Here is a 16,164-nt window from a genome sequence, read left to right as displayed (position 1 = left end):
GAATTGCTAACTAGAATAACCAGTTTAGAGAAGAACATAAATGACACGATGGAGCTGAAAAACACAGCACGAGAACTTCGTGAAGCGTACACAAGTATCAACAGCTGAATTGATCAAGCAGAAGAAAGGATATCAGAGATTGAAGATCAACTTAATGAAATAAAGCATGAAGACAAGATTTGAGAAAAAAAATGAAAAGGAACGAACAAAGCCTCCAAGAAATATGGGACTACTTGAAAAGACCAAACCTATGTTTGATTGGTGTACCTGAAAGTGACAGGGAAAATGGAACCAAGTTGGAAAACACTCTCCAGGATATTATCCAGGAGAACTTCCCCAACCTAGCAAGGCAGGCCAACATTCAAATTCAGGAAATACAGAGAACACCACAAAGATACTCCTCAAGAAGAGCAACCCCAAGACACATGATTGTCAGATTCACCTATGTTGAAATGAAGGAAAAAATGTTAAGGGCAGCCAGAGAGAAAGGTCAAGTTACCCACAAAGGGAAGCCCATCAGACTAACAGTGGATATCTCTGGAGAAACCCTACAAGCCAGAAGAGAGTCGGGGCCAATATTCAACATTCTTAAAGAATAGAATTTTCAGGGGCCAGGCGTGGTGACTCACGCCTGTAATCCCAGCACTTTGGGAGGCCAAGACGGGGGGATCACAAAGTCAGATCAAGACCATCCTGGCTAACACGGTGAAACCCCGTCTGTACTAAAAATACAAAAAATTAGCCAGGCGTGGTGGCGGGTACCTATAGTCCCAGCTACTCGGGAGGCTGAGGCAGGAGAATGGCGTAAACCCGGGAGGCGGAGCTTGCAGTGAGCGGAGATCGCACCACTGCACTCCAGCCTGGGCGGCAGAGCAAGACTCTGTCTTAAAAAAGAAAAAAAAAAAGAATAGAATTTTCAACCCAGAATTTCATATCCAGCCAAACTAAGCCTCATAAGCGAAGGAGAAATAAAATCCTTTACAGACAAGCAAATGCTGAGAGATTTTGTCACCACCGGGCCTGCCTTTCAAGTGTTTTGTTTTGTTTTGCTTTTAGAAATCATGTCCTTCAGTACACCTGGTACCAAGAATTGAGTGGGTAGGAAAATTCTTTGCTCAGGTCACTCAAGTAAATGCCAAGCTTAAAGTATGTCTCCTTACATGTGTGGGGCCACTTTAGAAGAATTGGTGTCTCCGTGGGAAGGGCTGTTCTTTGAGCAGTGTATAATTTCCATTAGGGAGTTCAGTGTGCACAGTGCACGCCGACCACCAGGTGGCAGTGTCGTCCCACAAGTTCGCCTACAAAGGTTTTAATGAGCCTTTGGAAGTAATGACAGTTTTCTTTTACCAAAGTAAACCTTTCATTTGTAAAAACCCAGTTGGCATGTTTTACCCAATCCTTTGAAGGAAGTTATTTCTAAAGGTATTTATAGCTGGTTTCTAGAGGATAGATGTTCTAGGAGTTGACAAATGGCCCAGATTTCCAGCAACACTTCATCCATCCCAGCCCATGGTATTTCTTTTGGACCCAAGCAGCAGGATGTGCCCGCCTAAGCTTCCGAATGGATAGTATATCACCCTTCGCAGAACATGCTGAGGGGGAGGGCACAGGAGATTGTGACTGTGATGTTCAGGGCGTCATGATCTGCAAGCTGTGTAGAAGATCGAGTTTTATGTTCACAGAGATGAGGAGCTTAATCTTGGAAGGAGTCGGACGAGCCCCTGCCAAGTTGTTAAGAGTATGTATGGGAATCAGTCCCTGCTGAGTATTCATAATAAATAAAGCTTTGCGTTTCTATAGCCCTTCTTATTCTCGGATAATAAAAAGATCTTAGATTACTGCACAGTAGGCAGTAATTGTTATTCTCATTTTATAGTTCATAACATGGAAGCATGAGGAAAACAGGTTTCCCTACAGTTTCTGAGACCTAGGCTTGGACTTGAAGCACTAGACCTTTGTTCAGCCATGCCATCAAGTGAAAGCATTGTTAGAACACCACCTCCCCTACTCTTCCGCAGGAAGGTGCTTTTTCTTGTGAAGAGAAAGGGTGGGTGGAAAAGGGATTGACTATTACTGAACCCTTGTCATATGCCGGACCTTGGCGAGGAGTCTACTGTGTTATCCTCCAACATTTAGGAAGCGCTGACTTCTTCTGTTTCTTTCGTATCACCTACAACATCTAACATAGTGATAAACCATGCAAAGTTTTCACAAAACACTTGAAATTAATAATTGCATATATGGTATCTCAATAGTCTTATAAGGAGAACAGGGCAAGGACAGAGACACACTTGGATCTGTTATTCCAAAGCCAATGATAATAGTGCTTGCTTCAGCAACACATGTACAAAAATGGGACAAAATCAATGATCTGCTTAACTGCTGGCAACCTTAAAAATATATCTTTGATCTTAATGACATGTTTAGAGTTGCCTCACTAGCTAAGGAGAGATGAATTCCATACTTAATGTTCCTAACATATTTGCAGTAGCAAATGATTAATTTCATGAAATATTTCTTCTTTTGCTTCAGAATTGAGTAAACAGCACAGAAAGGAATATCAGTTGCAGTACCTGATGTGAAAAGGTGCCCGTGTTCTGATGCAACAGAGGAACAAACCCAAGCCCAGCACGGTCAGACCTACCCTGCAGGCTTCAGTCGGGCCTTTCTAGGTCAACACCACAGTCATCTGTTTTGAAAAATAACAAATTCTCCATCCTTTACTGGAATAAATCATTTCAAAAGGGACAGGCCCAATTCATTTAGACCAAAGACGAAGGCAGCCTTTAAAGGGCAGTTGGTGATGGAGTGCTTATTTCTTCTACACAGCAGAGCAGATGAGAGTGTCTTTGTACAAAAGGACTTTCTCTAGTGAGTCCAAGAAACAGATCAAAAAGGGTTATCTAAGGCACCCAAAGTTAGATTTCATAAATAAATGGGCTTTTCTTCTTTCCACTCAGCCCAAATTCTGAGAACATCATGGACGCCACTCCTTAGGTGCCACTGGTTCCCAGGCAGCAGTTTTCAGCTAATTGAATCTCAGGTGGAGCCCTGAGATTTCTGTTCATAGAGGCAGCCTTATCCAGTGCAGTGGGCTTCAACCTGGCGGAAGTTCCAGAAGCCGGAGCTGTCTGGTGTGGGGACAGAGCACCCAGCTGTGGAGTCACACAGACCCGCCTTCAGTTCCTGAACAAGCACATCTCTGGGACGTGGTTTTCTCACTTAGAAAATGAAAGACCCTCACAAGGTCCATATGAGGATTAAATGGGAGCAGCATTTAATCAAACGGCTCCTCTGTGCCATGGCTGCGGTGTCGGGGGCCATGCTCCAGTTGTCGGGAGAGGCCCGCAGCTGCTGGTCTGGCCTTCGTTTGCCGTCTACCAGGACCTGTGTGTTCAGTCTGGCATTGGCACTTAGGGATCTGTGGTCGCCTTGCTTTACCGTCTTCTCCCCTTCATTTCCTTATCACTGGAATGAAAACAGTAACACTTCTCCCTTCCTTATGAAGGAAATGCCACAGCTCTTTCAGAGGTCCACATACCCAGCAGGTACAGTTACTTGTAATGTACCATGTCGGTATTGTTCTTGCCCCTGCCGTATGGGTAAAGCACCACCTTAATTGCAGGGTGGGAGAAGGCAGTGCTGTTTGACAGGATTCGTACTTCCTGGATCTTCTGAGAAGAAGCACTCTGCTCGGTCTCCCCCTTCAGAAGGCCAGGCATAGTGGTAACTGCAGAGTGAGAGAAACCTTCGTTAGCGTCTTCTAGAACTGTCTGGTGTGCATACCCAGCCCTGCTGATACACAGAGCCCCCTTAAGGTACTGGCTGCTTCCAGCCCTTTTAAGGGGTCAACCCTGGGCCAACAAACAAAAACAAAACCAAAAAAAAAATATATATATATATATATAGTATGCTGAAGGACTGCCCTGGAAATCACAGATCTGTTGCATTGGGTAAGTTTGTTCTTCCCGCAGACACCAGCAGCCTGCCTGCCCTTTTCAGACCCAGAAAGGACAGAAAGACCTGCTTTCTTCCTCTTGAATGAGAAGGGTGAAAATCTGAGAGGAAAGTGCGTTTCCACCTCAAGAAATCTCAACTGTTGAGTAACAGCCTTCTTTGGTTCTCTGGGGTATAAAGAGAAACCAACAGTCCACACTTGTTAAGGCCTGTTTCCCTGGAGTATGTGGTGCCAAGGATGGGAGGGGCACATTAGAAACGAGTGCTCTGAGCACCAGGCTTGGCTCGGTTTCCATTTGTCAGTGTAGATGCAGGTGGGGCGGGGAGGGGTGGAATGTTGGGTGCAGTTTTAGGAACCATGTCTCCGGATTAATGTGGACAGATTGGCCACTCGCTCCTATTAGCAGTGAAGAAGCCTTCTGTTTTCTAACAGGGCCTGCTCTATTCAGACATGTGCCGCCTCCTCCCTTCTCCAAGAAATCGGCCTGCCTCGCAGGCTTTGGAACATGGAGTCGTCTTCGAGGTGAAATGCGTCGTTTGCAGTGCACAGGCTGAGGCGGCGCTTCGTGGTGGAAAGGTGCGTGGCCACGCACGTTGGGGAGCCTGCCCTGCATTTTGCCGAACACTTGGTTTTCAGATCTCAGCTGCTCTGCACCCCACTCCCTCTTACAATTAGAGGAGTGAGGGAGGTGGTTACAAATACTCGGTATATTTAACTCAACCTTGGGTATCTAGATAGATGTTCACTAAATTGAGTCATGAGTAATGCCTGCCAACAGCTTAGAGCCTTGAGAAAAGTACACAAATAAAAACTGCGTGTGCAGACTGTTGGGGGGGAGGAGAGCAGAGCACTGGGTGACTGGCACTCCCGGCGGCTGGGCAGTACAGACAGGCGCGTGGCCCCACGCCAGCTAGCAGCCCAAGCTGTGCAGCCCAGGCTTCTGAAGGAGGCAGAAGAAAGAAATCCAAGCCTCGGACAAGTTAACTAAGGGCACGGCAGGAAGGAGATAAAAATGTACTAAGTAGGCAAGAGAAAGGGTGGGAGACCAGACAGTCATAAGCCAAAGTCTAAGAATTTCCCTAAAAGTCTGAGGGCCAAGATGAAAGGCGCCAAATATCTAGGGAGAAACCAAGGTAAAGCATCCTGCTGAGGTCGGCAGACACTGAAACAGACACGCAAGGGACGGGTGGGAGTTCTCAGCATTAGAGATGCTGGGGGACAAGCAGGGCCTTGTCTCCAAGGTGACGTTCTCCTGGCCCAGGATGGGAGCTGCAGCCCACCCAGCCGTGCACACACACAGTCCTGTGAATGCCCCAGCTCCTTCCTCCGCCTGTCAGGCACACCGGGTACCTACACAATTGAAGGGGCTCAGAAGACCAAGGCGGCAGTCCCCAGATCTAGGCTGTCAGGAGTCCCTCCTCCTATGTGATGTAGTGTAGAGAATACTGCACTCAGGAAGCTCTGGGTTCTAGTCCCACCACCTCCTGTCTCTTTCTCCGCCCAGATGAGTATCAAGGGGAAAGGATTTTCTGTGGTGTTAATCGGAGGAACCCTGCAATGGTTGCTTTGGGCCAGAGCCACGCGTGCGCCACGCTGGCGTTTTCTACGCTGGATGGCAGCCCTGTGGGATGTGCCAGGCAGAGCTGGCCCTTCCCCCATCAGCCTCACGGGTCAGGTGTGTCCCAGCCTTTCTTATCGCCACCTTTGGCTCCATCATAAGTCTGTCCAAAATTATTTTTGATGTTGTTATATTTTCTGCCCATGGCACTTCTCCAGGGTCACAAGTTCCTTAGGTTTTATTCCCTCCTGTGTAGATAGAGGTTTCCCAGCATGCACAGAGGCTGGGAAACTGTGGCTTGATATAGGAAATCTTGAGATAACGGGTCCTGAAAGGACAAGGGGCTCTGCCTGGCAGTGGAGCACCCAGCCTGTGTGTGAATGGCCTCCACCCATCAGATGCCATGCTGGAGACACAGAGGTGAGTAAGACCCAGCCCAGGCCCTGAGGATCTCACAGACCAGTGGGAAAGAGACTTACCGTCGGTGACATGGTGAGGGCCATCACTTACGTGCAAATAAGAGGCCAGGGAAGTCTTCCAGGAAGAGGTGATGCCTCTGCCGGTTCCCAAAGGGTAGGTAGGAGCTGACAAAATAAGGGGGCAGCAGGAGTTTAAGGCAAAAGAGATGGCATGAGCCAAGACAGGAAGGCAAGAAGCAGCAATAGTGCCTGTGTATACGTGTGCTTGCGCGCGTGTGCGTGTGTGTGTGATTGGGTGGGAAGCGGGTAGAATACAAGCCACTCAGTGTTCTGGAACTTAAAAGACAGAGATTGGCAGGAGATGTGGCTGGCAAAGCACCGTCCAGCCCGTCCAGGGAGCAGAGACTTCGCGAGGGATTCTGCCCTCTGCTCCCCATTGCCCGGGCCTGGCTGCCAGCAGGGCGCCCTGCTCGGTCTGACTGTGACCTGGCGCACAGAGGCAGTGTCCTGTGGAGGGGAGGCGGGGCCCAGGGACCCGGGCTCTAGCTCCTGCGTGGCCACTCACAGAGCAGGATGTGACCGTCTCCCCCTCAAGAGTCTGTTCCTCTCTTCATGAGATAAGGAAGTTGATAATGCCAATAATAAAACATAATGCCTGACACGTGAGGGGCTCCATGCAGTTTAAACTCAGCATGCCTGTGAGCTGGGTGGTGCTGTGGGTGCCTGTGGGTGAGCACTTAGGAAATGTTAGTCCGGTAGGGGCCACCCTGGCTTTGGGGTCTCAGGGAACCTCCTCTAACTCAGATACCGGGGTCACTCACTTCCCCCATCACACCCCACTCTAACGTGGGCAGATGAGGAATACTTTCCTGTTTTTGACGTCAGCAGAAGGCTGCAGAACGTTTTGGAGGGATTTTGCAGAAAACAGATGTCCATAAAGTTCTAAAAGTCAAAGATTCTGGAGGTTCAAGTCCTCTTTCTTTAGTGTCACCCAGTTGTCCATCAGTGGGGTGACCACATAATTGATCATCCAAACTAGGACACTTCTGGGTGTGAACTGTCACTCGTCACACAGACAATAGGCAGAAACATACATAGGCTGTCCTGGGCAAATGCAGACAAGTGATCCCCATGCCTACACCAGGTAGGCCCTGCCAAACTTACAGCCCAGGGGTCCCTTCGATAAGCCTAAAAGAGTCCAACGGCAGGCAACAGCTCCCCTCAAGTCAGGAGGCTGAGTGGGCCAGCTCTGTCACTACTTCGCCCTGGGTACTAAAGCCAGGCCATGCAAACACAGGGCAGGTTCCCCTGTCAGATGAAGAGTCTCTACCAGATGGAGTTTCCTCCTGTCTCAGCATCCAGCCCCCTTTCTCCTTTCAGGTCCTTCCTTCTGGTTAAGATGTATGTTCAGGGGAAGTCACTGTCAGAGGACTGAGTGCAAGGCGGCCACCACTTTCTCTGCCTCCACGTCTCCTGGAGACCCGCTCTATCCCCCAGGTCGGGGTGCTCTGCAGTGTGTGGAATGACCCTGCAGCCCCGGTTTGGCTTTGCCATGGACGGGAGCCTCCTGCTCTGTTGCTGGCCTTTGCTGAGCCTCTTAGAGAGCTCTGTGCTGGACCTCCGCAAACAGGTCACTCCATGGGTGGCTCCAGCCAGCAAGGCTGTCTGCATGGGAGGGGCGGCCACGTGGCCCCTGCCTGCCTCTCTTGAGTGCCCTTTTGTGCTCAGCCGGGGCAACGCCGTGACCTTGGCCACAACGCCGTGACCTTGGCCACAACAGGCACTGTATAAAATGGGAGCAAGAGAAAGGATCTTGTGAGGCCATAATCCAAGCCTTTCTTTTGGCTGCTGGAGACAAGCCCAGAAAGGAGCCGGGGCCTGCCCCTGGAGAAGCAACTTGCTAATGGGGGCCGGGACCAAAACCTCAGTGAACCCCCACAGCTGCCTCCTTCCCTCAAGGTGCCCCTTCCTCCAACCCAGCACAGCTCTCTCCTCTCCCTCAGGGACTCAGGGATTAGTCACCCTTTAGAAGTGTGTGTTTGTTTATAAAGCTGCTGCTTCTCCTTCCAGCCTCTGAATGCATTCTACAGGCATTCATTAAGGAGGCTGCACAGCGAGCCCAGGAGGCAAAGGAAAGGAGAGTTTGGGGGATTCTTTAAAGGACCAGTCACCCCTGCGGGGAGCCTCTCCTGTTTATTCTTTCTCAGTCTCTTCAGAACACAGGTACGCACACCTGCACACATACATATACACACGTACACATGCACGTGCAATACACACATACACCGCACATACACATACACATCACACACACCATAAACACGCACACACATTCACACCTGCACACATACGTATACACACGTACACATGCACGTGCAATACACACACACATACACCGCACATACACATACACATCACACACACCATAAACACGCACACACATTCACACATGCACACATACATATACACACATGCACATGCAATACACACACACATACACCGCACATACACATACACATCACACACACCATAAACACGCACACACATTCACACCTGCACACATACGTATACACACGTACACATGCACATGCAATACACACACACATACACCGCACATACACATACACATCACACACACCATAAACACGCACACACATTCACACCTGCACACATACATATACACACGTACACATGCACATGCAATACACACACACATACACCGCACATACACATACACATCACACACACCATAAACACGCACACACATTCACACATGCACACATACGTATACACACGTACACATGCACATGCAATACACACACACATACACCGCACATACACATACACATCACACACACCATAAACACGCACACACATTCACACCTGCACACATACGTATACACACGTACACATGCACATGCAATACACACACACATACACTGCACATACACATACACATCACACACACCATAAACACGCACACACATTCACACCTGCACACATACGTATACACACGTACACATGCACATGCAATACACACACACATACACTGCACATACACATACACATCACACACACCATAAACACGCACACACATTCACACCTGCACACATACGTATACACACGTACACATGCACGTGCAATACACACACACATACACTGCACATACACATACACATCACACACACCATAAACACGCACATTCACACCTGCACACATACGTATACACACGTACACATGCACGTGCAATACACACACACATACACCGCACATACACATACACATCACACACACCATAACACGCACATTCACACCTGCACACATACGTATACACACGTACACATGCACATGCAATACACACACACACCGCACATATACATACACATCACACACACCATAAACACGCACACACATTCACACCTGCACACATACATATACACACGTACACATGCACATGCAATACACACACACACCGCACATACACATACACATCACACACACCATAAACACGCACACACATTCACACATGCACACATACATATACACACGTACACATGCACGTGCAATACACACATACACCGCACATATACATACACATCACACACACCATAAACACGCACACACATTCACACATGCACACATATGCATACATGTGCACACAAACATGCAATACACACGCACATACACCTCACATAGACATACACATCACACCATAAACACGCACACACATTCACACGCACACATACATATGCATACGTGTGCACACACAAACATGCAATAAACACACATACACCTCACATATACATACACATCACACACACCATAAATGCACACACATACACCATAAATGCACACACATACATTCACACACACACATATATACATATGCACACACAAACATGCAATACATGCACATACACCTCACATATATACACATCACACACACAAACACGCACATATACATTCACACACGCACACATACATATACATACATATGCACAAACATGAAATACACATGCACATACACCTCACACATACACATCATACACACAAACACATGCACACACATTCACATGTACACATATGCACACACATAAACATACATGCAGTAGATGTGCACATTCACACATGCCCACATAGTTCACTCGCACACATGCCTGCACAACATACATGCACACATACATTAACACACATACACCTCCACATATCCACATCATAGACAGACATGTACACACATTTGCACACACACGCCCCAGCCCATTTCCAACAGTCTCCTGTTATCGTGCGGAACAAACCTCTGCCAATCCCATTCCAAGCATCGCTGAGCCTCGTCCCCTGTGGTTTGGCCCCCGCAGCAGTGCCCAGTGGATGCTCCCTCTGCAGCCGGGGAGAGGCAGAACGAACCTCTTCACTTCACCTCACATGACCCTCAGCCCACACCCCTTCTCTCCATTTCTGCTCACTAAAAATTTCACCCCTGAATGTTGTGCACGCTCCAGCTCACACCATCTCCCCTGCTGTGGAGAGAGACGCACGATGCACGCTCAGTCTGGCTTCACTGCCAGCTCCCCACCAGGACTGGGAAGCTCCAGCCCTGGGTAACCACTGCCAGGAACTCTGCCCTGCTTTCTTTTGTCACTGTCTTGGATTATGTTCTTGACGTTGAGCAGACCAGGGCGGCCTGCCCTTGGCAGTGGGCCTAGGAAGCTGTGGTGCCAGGCTGCCCGCAGAGACCCCGCCACTCCCCACGTGCGTCTGGTCCAAGCCTCTGAAGCCCTAAACTTGTTGCCTCTGCTATTCTGCTGCTGTTGCTCTTTCTTTTCTCTCCTGCCCCCACCCTCGGGCACACAAGCAATCGAGGTAATCATGCTCCTTAGTTTATATAAACCTTCATCACTGGTTTGGACAAGGATTCTTTAAAAGTTCATTTCCTCCCGTTGACGTCCGTGCCCCACTCCCATTCCCCACAACCCCTCAGCCATTGTATCCTGTCCAACGTGTTATTTTTTGTTTGTGTTTTTACAAAATGTATATTGTTTTGTGCGCGTGGCTTTATATGAATTCTATAGAGGTGTAAGATGCACACGGAAAAGTCCGCAGAGACCTCAGTGCACACCTCAGCAAGGCTTCCAAACAGCCGTCTGCGTGTGTCTGCGTACGTGTGTTAACCCACATCCAGGCGACAATCGAGAACATTGCCGACGCTCCAGAAGGTCTTGCGTGTACCCTGCTTAGCCAAACTGACCTTCTGGGATGTCACTATGCCGATTCCTGTCATCACAGGTTTCTTTCTGGAATTTCACATAAATGGAGTGACACAAAGCAGTGTCTTCACCATCTTTTATCGGATTCTTTCAATCCTCGTTATGTCCATTTTTAATCACTGTGTAGTATTCAGTTGTATGAAACTCTGTGGACCTATTTTTTTTTTAGGACAGGATCTCACTGTCACCCAGGCTATAGTGCAGTGGCTGTACCATAGCTCACTGCAGCCTCGACCTCCTGGGTTCAAGCGATCCACCTGCCTCAGCCTCCTGAGTAGCTGGGACCACAGGTGCCCGCCACCGCGCCCAGCTTATCTAATTTTAATTTCTGTGGTTCTGTGTTATGAATCCCGTTCTGGCTTTCCTCCCACTAAATGCCATGTTTACATGTCGTCCTCACTGCCACGTGCACGTGTCACCTGCCAGTACTCCACGAAATGCTCCACCACGGCATCCGCCGCTCTGCCACCAGCTCCGCAGGGATGGACGCACAGGTCCCTGTCGTGGCCCTGCCCCCACAAGATGCTGGTCCTCTTCCTGCTTATTCACTCCCCTGTACTGCACTGCTGGGGTCCGACGAGGCTCCAGCCAGGAAACCCATGACTTCAAAAGAAAGAAACCTTTGTCCTCGAATTTGGTCACAGGCAAATGTTCTGTGTGGAAGCCCAGTCTGCAGTCTCTGCTAACTCCAGGACGTGCTGCCCTCACTGCTCCTCTGACGTGCCCCCGGTGCAAGGCTGAGCGTTCCTGTATCCACGCAGGAAGGTAACGCCAGGACGTGCTGCCCTCACTGTTCCTCTGACGTGCCCCCGGCGCAAGGCTGAGCGTTCCTATATCCACGCAGGAAGGTCGGGGGACTGGCTCCCAAACATCGGCCAGGACCTTGGGGGCACCCAGGGAGACGGGGGCTCTGCACCTCAGGGCTTTGGATCCAGAAGGTCTGGAACAAGCCCTGGGAACCAGCAAGGGAGCAGCGGCAGCCATCCTGTGGCCATGAGGGGAGCTGGCTGGGGGACAACCTGAAATGCTGAGGGCAGCAAGAGGAAACACGGAAGGAACGGCGTCCTGGGTGACATCTCGGAGCTGCTGCACTCGCCAGCCCTGGAGCCACCTGCCTCTGGCCTCGTGTGAGCTGTCACACCGTTATTATTTCAGTCCCCAAGTAGGGGTTTCCTGCTCCGTGCAGCCGGAAGCACTAAGTGGTACCCGCCGCACCCTGCTGGGCACTCTTCTGATGACTCTGAGCTCCCGGAGGCGGGGGCGAGGCAGGGTCTATGCTCCACTCTGAGGGCCCAGTGGAGCAGCAGGTGTTCAGACACATAGGGTTTACTCCAGGCAGAAATCACCCTCATAAGGGCATGAGATCCAGGCAGAGCGAGCTCTCTGGCCTCTCGGTATTTTCCTTTGTGTCTGTCTTCTCAGCGGCCTGTGAGCTCCTCCAGGGCAAGAAATCACCATCACGCTAAGGGGTTCTGGACCCTGGGGCCAGGCACAGGGCCAGGTGTACAGTGGGTAGGTAGCAAAGGCTTGCTGGGCACTGTGGGAGAGAAGGGCGGGGAGGCATTGAGGAGCAAGAGAAAAGGAGAAGCCGAAGGCCAGGCAGACAGGCAGAGAAGGAAAGATTCATGGAGGCCCCACCAAGAGAGGAACTGAGGCTGTGAAACAGAAGGATGGAGACCTGAGGGACCCAGGCCAGTGGGCACAGACAAGTGAGCCTGAGCAGACGGAACCAAACCCATGCCCATCTGGTCGTCTCCTCCTCCTCCTGCTCCTCCCCCCGCCTTCCCCCTCCTCGTCCTCCTTTCCCTCTTCTTCCCCCTCTTCCTTCTCCCCCTCTTCCTCCTCCTGCTCCTCTTCCTCCTCCTCCTCCCCCTCTTCCTCCTCCTTTTCCTTCTCCCCCTCTTCTTCCCCCTCTTCCTCCTCCTCTTCTTCCTCCCTTTCTCCTCCTCCTCTTCCTCCTCCTCTTCTTCCTCCCTTTCTCCTCCTCTTCCTCCTCCCCTTCCTCCTCCTCCCCCTCTTCCTCCTCCTCCTCCCCCTCTTCCTCCTCCTTCTCCTCTTCCTCCTCCTCCCCCTCTTCCTCCTCTTTCCCCTCTTCCTCCTCCTCTTCCTCCTCCATCACTTCCTCCTCTCCCCCCTTCCTCCTCCTTTTCCTCCTCCCCCTCTTCCTCTCCCTCTTCCTCCTCCTTCCCCCTCTTCCTCCTCCTCCTCTTCCTCCTCCCCTTCCTCCTCCTCCTCCTCTTCCTCCTTCTCCCCCTCTTCCCCTCTTCCTCTTTCCCCTCTTCTTCCCCCTCTTCTTCCCCCTCTTCCTCCCCTCTTCCTCCTCCTCTTTTCCTCTTCCTCCTCCCCCTCTTCTCCTCCTCCTCCTCCTTCCCCTCTTCCTTCTCCTCCTCCTCCCCTTCCTCCTCCTCCTCCCCCTTCCTCCTCCTCCCTCTCTTCCTCCTCCTTCTCCTATCCTCTTTTTCCTCCTCGACCTTTTCCTCTTCCTCCTTCCCCCTTCCCCCTCCTTCCCCACACTCTGAAATGAGCACATGGCTCAGACTGAGAGGACAAACCTCCAGCTGAATTTAGTTGTAGCTGTGATTCTCCAAAACGCTTCGGGGATTCATCGGCACCAGTAACTGCCCCTCTGCTTCCTCACCTACACACCTAATTTTGTCCAGAACAGGTGGGACTCAGGCAGAGGAAGGGCTGCACAGGTGTTAGTGCCCCCATCCTAGGGAGACTGCTGCAGACAGCCTTCCCGGTGTGACCCGGCCCCCCCCATGAACGGTGGCCATGGTCATGAGGAGGATGACAATGACAAGGAGAGCCACGATGACCACAGGGTTTATAGAGATCTCGCCATTTGCTGGGCAATGTGGAGGAATGTTACACACACCATGTCACCTCCCCCGACATCTGCAGGGCAGGTATCACTGCCCCGCGTTCTATCGAGGGGGAAATTGAGTTGGAAGTTTGGTAACTTGCCCGAGATCACGCCGTTAATCAATGGCAGGGCCTAAACAAGCCCTTAGCCACTACAACCCTCCTTGATTAGCTTAATCAGGACTAATTCTTCTTTCAAACTCAAATGCTACTCCCGTTGTGTCAACCTCTTCAGAATTGTCTGCCAGTGTGTTCCGTAACGATCCAAGAGCCTGTCTCACATTTGTCCTTGACTATTACGGTCTTCACATTGATTGCATCCCTGGTGTATCTCTGAGCGCAAGGATCCCATCCCCTCGCCTCTGTGTCGCCCCTGCTGTACCTGACACAGAGAGAGGCCCATCCCACGAAGCCTGGCACAGGCAGTGCGGTGAGTGCAGGCAGCCTGGGCTCAGTGGTCCTGGCTCTTTTGTGAATGGGGCGTGGCACTGAGGAGGGCCCTTCTCTTCTGGTCTCAGTTATGTTTCTGGAAAGTTGAGGGCTGAGCTCCGACAATTCCAGAAGCCCCACTGAGCATGAGCATTTGATGGCTCCCACTCGCCTCTGCCACTTCCTCCGGGACTGTTCCCAGAGCGGGAACGAGGGTCCGGAGTCCTCCTCTATCCTCTGAGGCGTGCCCAGGGCTTTCAGCACGGGAACATCAGCCCAACTATGGCGAGCCATGGGGCTGACCCTGAGGGCGGCGGGCCAAGGGAACATGAGTTCACCAGAGGCCAGTCACAGTCACGAAACGGTCACACCCCTAATTCCATTTCTCTACCACCAAACATTTGCACCATTTCTGTACATTTCCCCCATCAGAAGGAAGTAGAAGAACTCTTCCTAACACCAATGGGATTCATTTTAATCCCATCGTCGCAGTTTGTAAGGCAACGTTTTCTCCGCGGATTGCTTGAAGGAGAACCTGGACAGCAGTCCTGGCTCCTGGCTGGTCTTCATTTGTTGGCCCTGGGTAATGCCAACCCTGGTGTGACCCTCAATAGACCCTTGACCAAGGCCCTCTCTGGCCTTTCCGGAATGCAGTCCTTGGGGAGCTCGGAAGAGCAAATTCCCAGCAAGCTGCCAGCCTGGACCAGACATCCTTCCTGGAAGCCGGCCTGGTTCTCTGAGGAAGCATTCGGCTTCCTGTCGGGCTAGCCCCACTCCCCACTCTCACTGCTGTGAGCTGCCTCCTCCAGGCTGCTGTGGCCTCTGGGCTTGGCCCAGTGCTCTGAGCTGTGCATGGTTCCATCTCGGCACGTTTCCAGCACCTCAGATGAGCTGGCGTGGGCCCCCGTGTTTCGAACGGCAGGGCTTAGGGACTGATTTCCACTGCAGTGGTGGCTGCCCGGCCAGGTTCTCACGCTCACCCTCCTGGTATAACACTACACGTGCTGGCTGCCCACCTCCTCAGGGCTCTGACCTGGCACGGCTGCAGAGGTGAAAGTCTAAGTGAAGTAGGGAGCTGAAAGGGAGGCTGTGAGGACTTCTGATTTCAAAGCGACTCCCCCAGGATTCCATCCTCCTCCCTCCTGACTGCTGGGCAGCCAGGGCTCTGGCCGGCGTGGCTACTGGGCCCCCCTGCTTCCCCTTGTCCTTCTCAGCCTCAGCTGACTGTGTAGTCACAGCCTCTTGCCTGCCCTGAAAGGGATGGAAAAGCTGCAGATGGAGAGGACCTGGAGACCCGACTTTCTAGCAACATGGCCCTACTGGATAGAGTCACTGCAAAGGGCAGTGAGGGGGTTTCCAAAGAGGAACAACATGGTCAACACCTTGTCCACACACCCCAGTGAGCACCCTGGAAACTGCCTTCTGGCCTCACGTGACGGGAATAGCCAAGACCATCTTGCTGGGGGCCGGCTGACCTCAGCCCAGTCTCATCCTCCATCTCCCATGTCCCCTCTCCTTTGGCAAGGCTTTTATACCGTGGGTTACCAGGGTCCATCTTGGCAGACAGCTAACCTGTGTATTAATGTGTGTTGGATGTGCATTCATCCGCATGTGCTGCACACGTGCTCGGTTGGTACTGTGTGGTGCGTTACATGCGTGCATGTGTGTGTG

At 51.2% G+C, this 16,164-nt stretch overlaps 1 protein-coding gene and 1 pseudogene across 1 annotated transcript in view; both read left to right on the top strand.

The window, feature by feature from the left end:
- Window positions 1-2,744, top strand: part of DCP1B (decapping mRNA 1B) — a 66,469-nt gene extending 63,725 nt beyond the window's left edge. The window contains exon 9 of the mRNA XM_028829155.2: window positions 2,533-2,744. Within this exon, the coding sequence (XP_028684988.1) occupies window positions 2,533-2,538 (6 nt within the window). The 3' untranslated portion in view covers window positions 2,539-2,744. The remainder of the gene's footprint in view (window positions 1-2,532) is intronic.
- A 7,727-nt stretch (window positions 2,745-10,471) lies between these two features.
- On the top strand, window positions 10,472-14,529 carry LOC114671024 (uncharacterized; annotated as a pseudogene).
- The last annotated feature ends 1,635 nt before the right edge of the window (window positions 14,530-16,164 follow it).

This window comes from Macaca mulatta, chromosome 11 (genome assembly GCF_049350105.2).
Source record: "Macaca mulatta isolate MMU2019108-1 chromosome 11, T2T-MMU8v2.0, whole genome shotgun sequence".
In the NCBI taxonomy this organism is placed as follows: domain Eukaryota; kingdom Metazoa; phylum Chordata; class Mammalia; order Primates; family Cercopithecidae; genus Macaca; species Macaca mulatta.
Note: the sequence above shows the minus strand (reverse complement) of the source record. Positions and strands in the feature narration are given on the sequence as shown.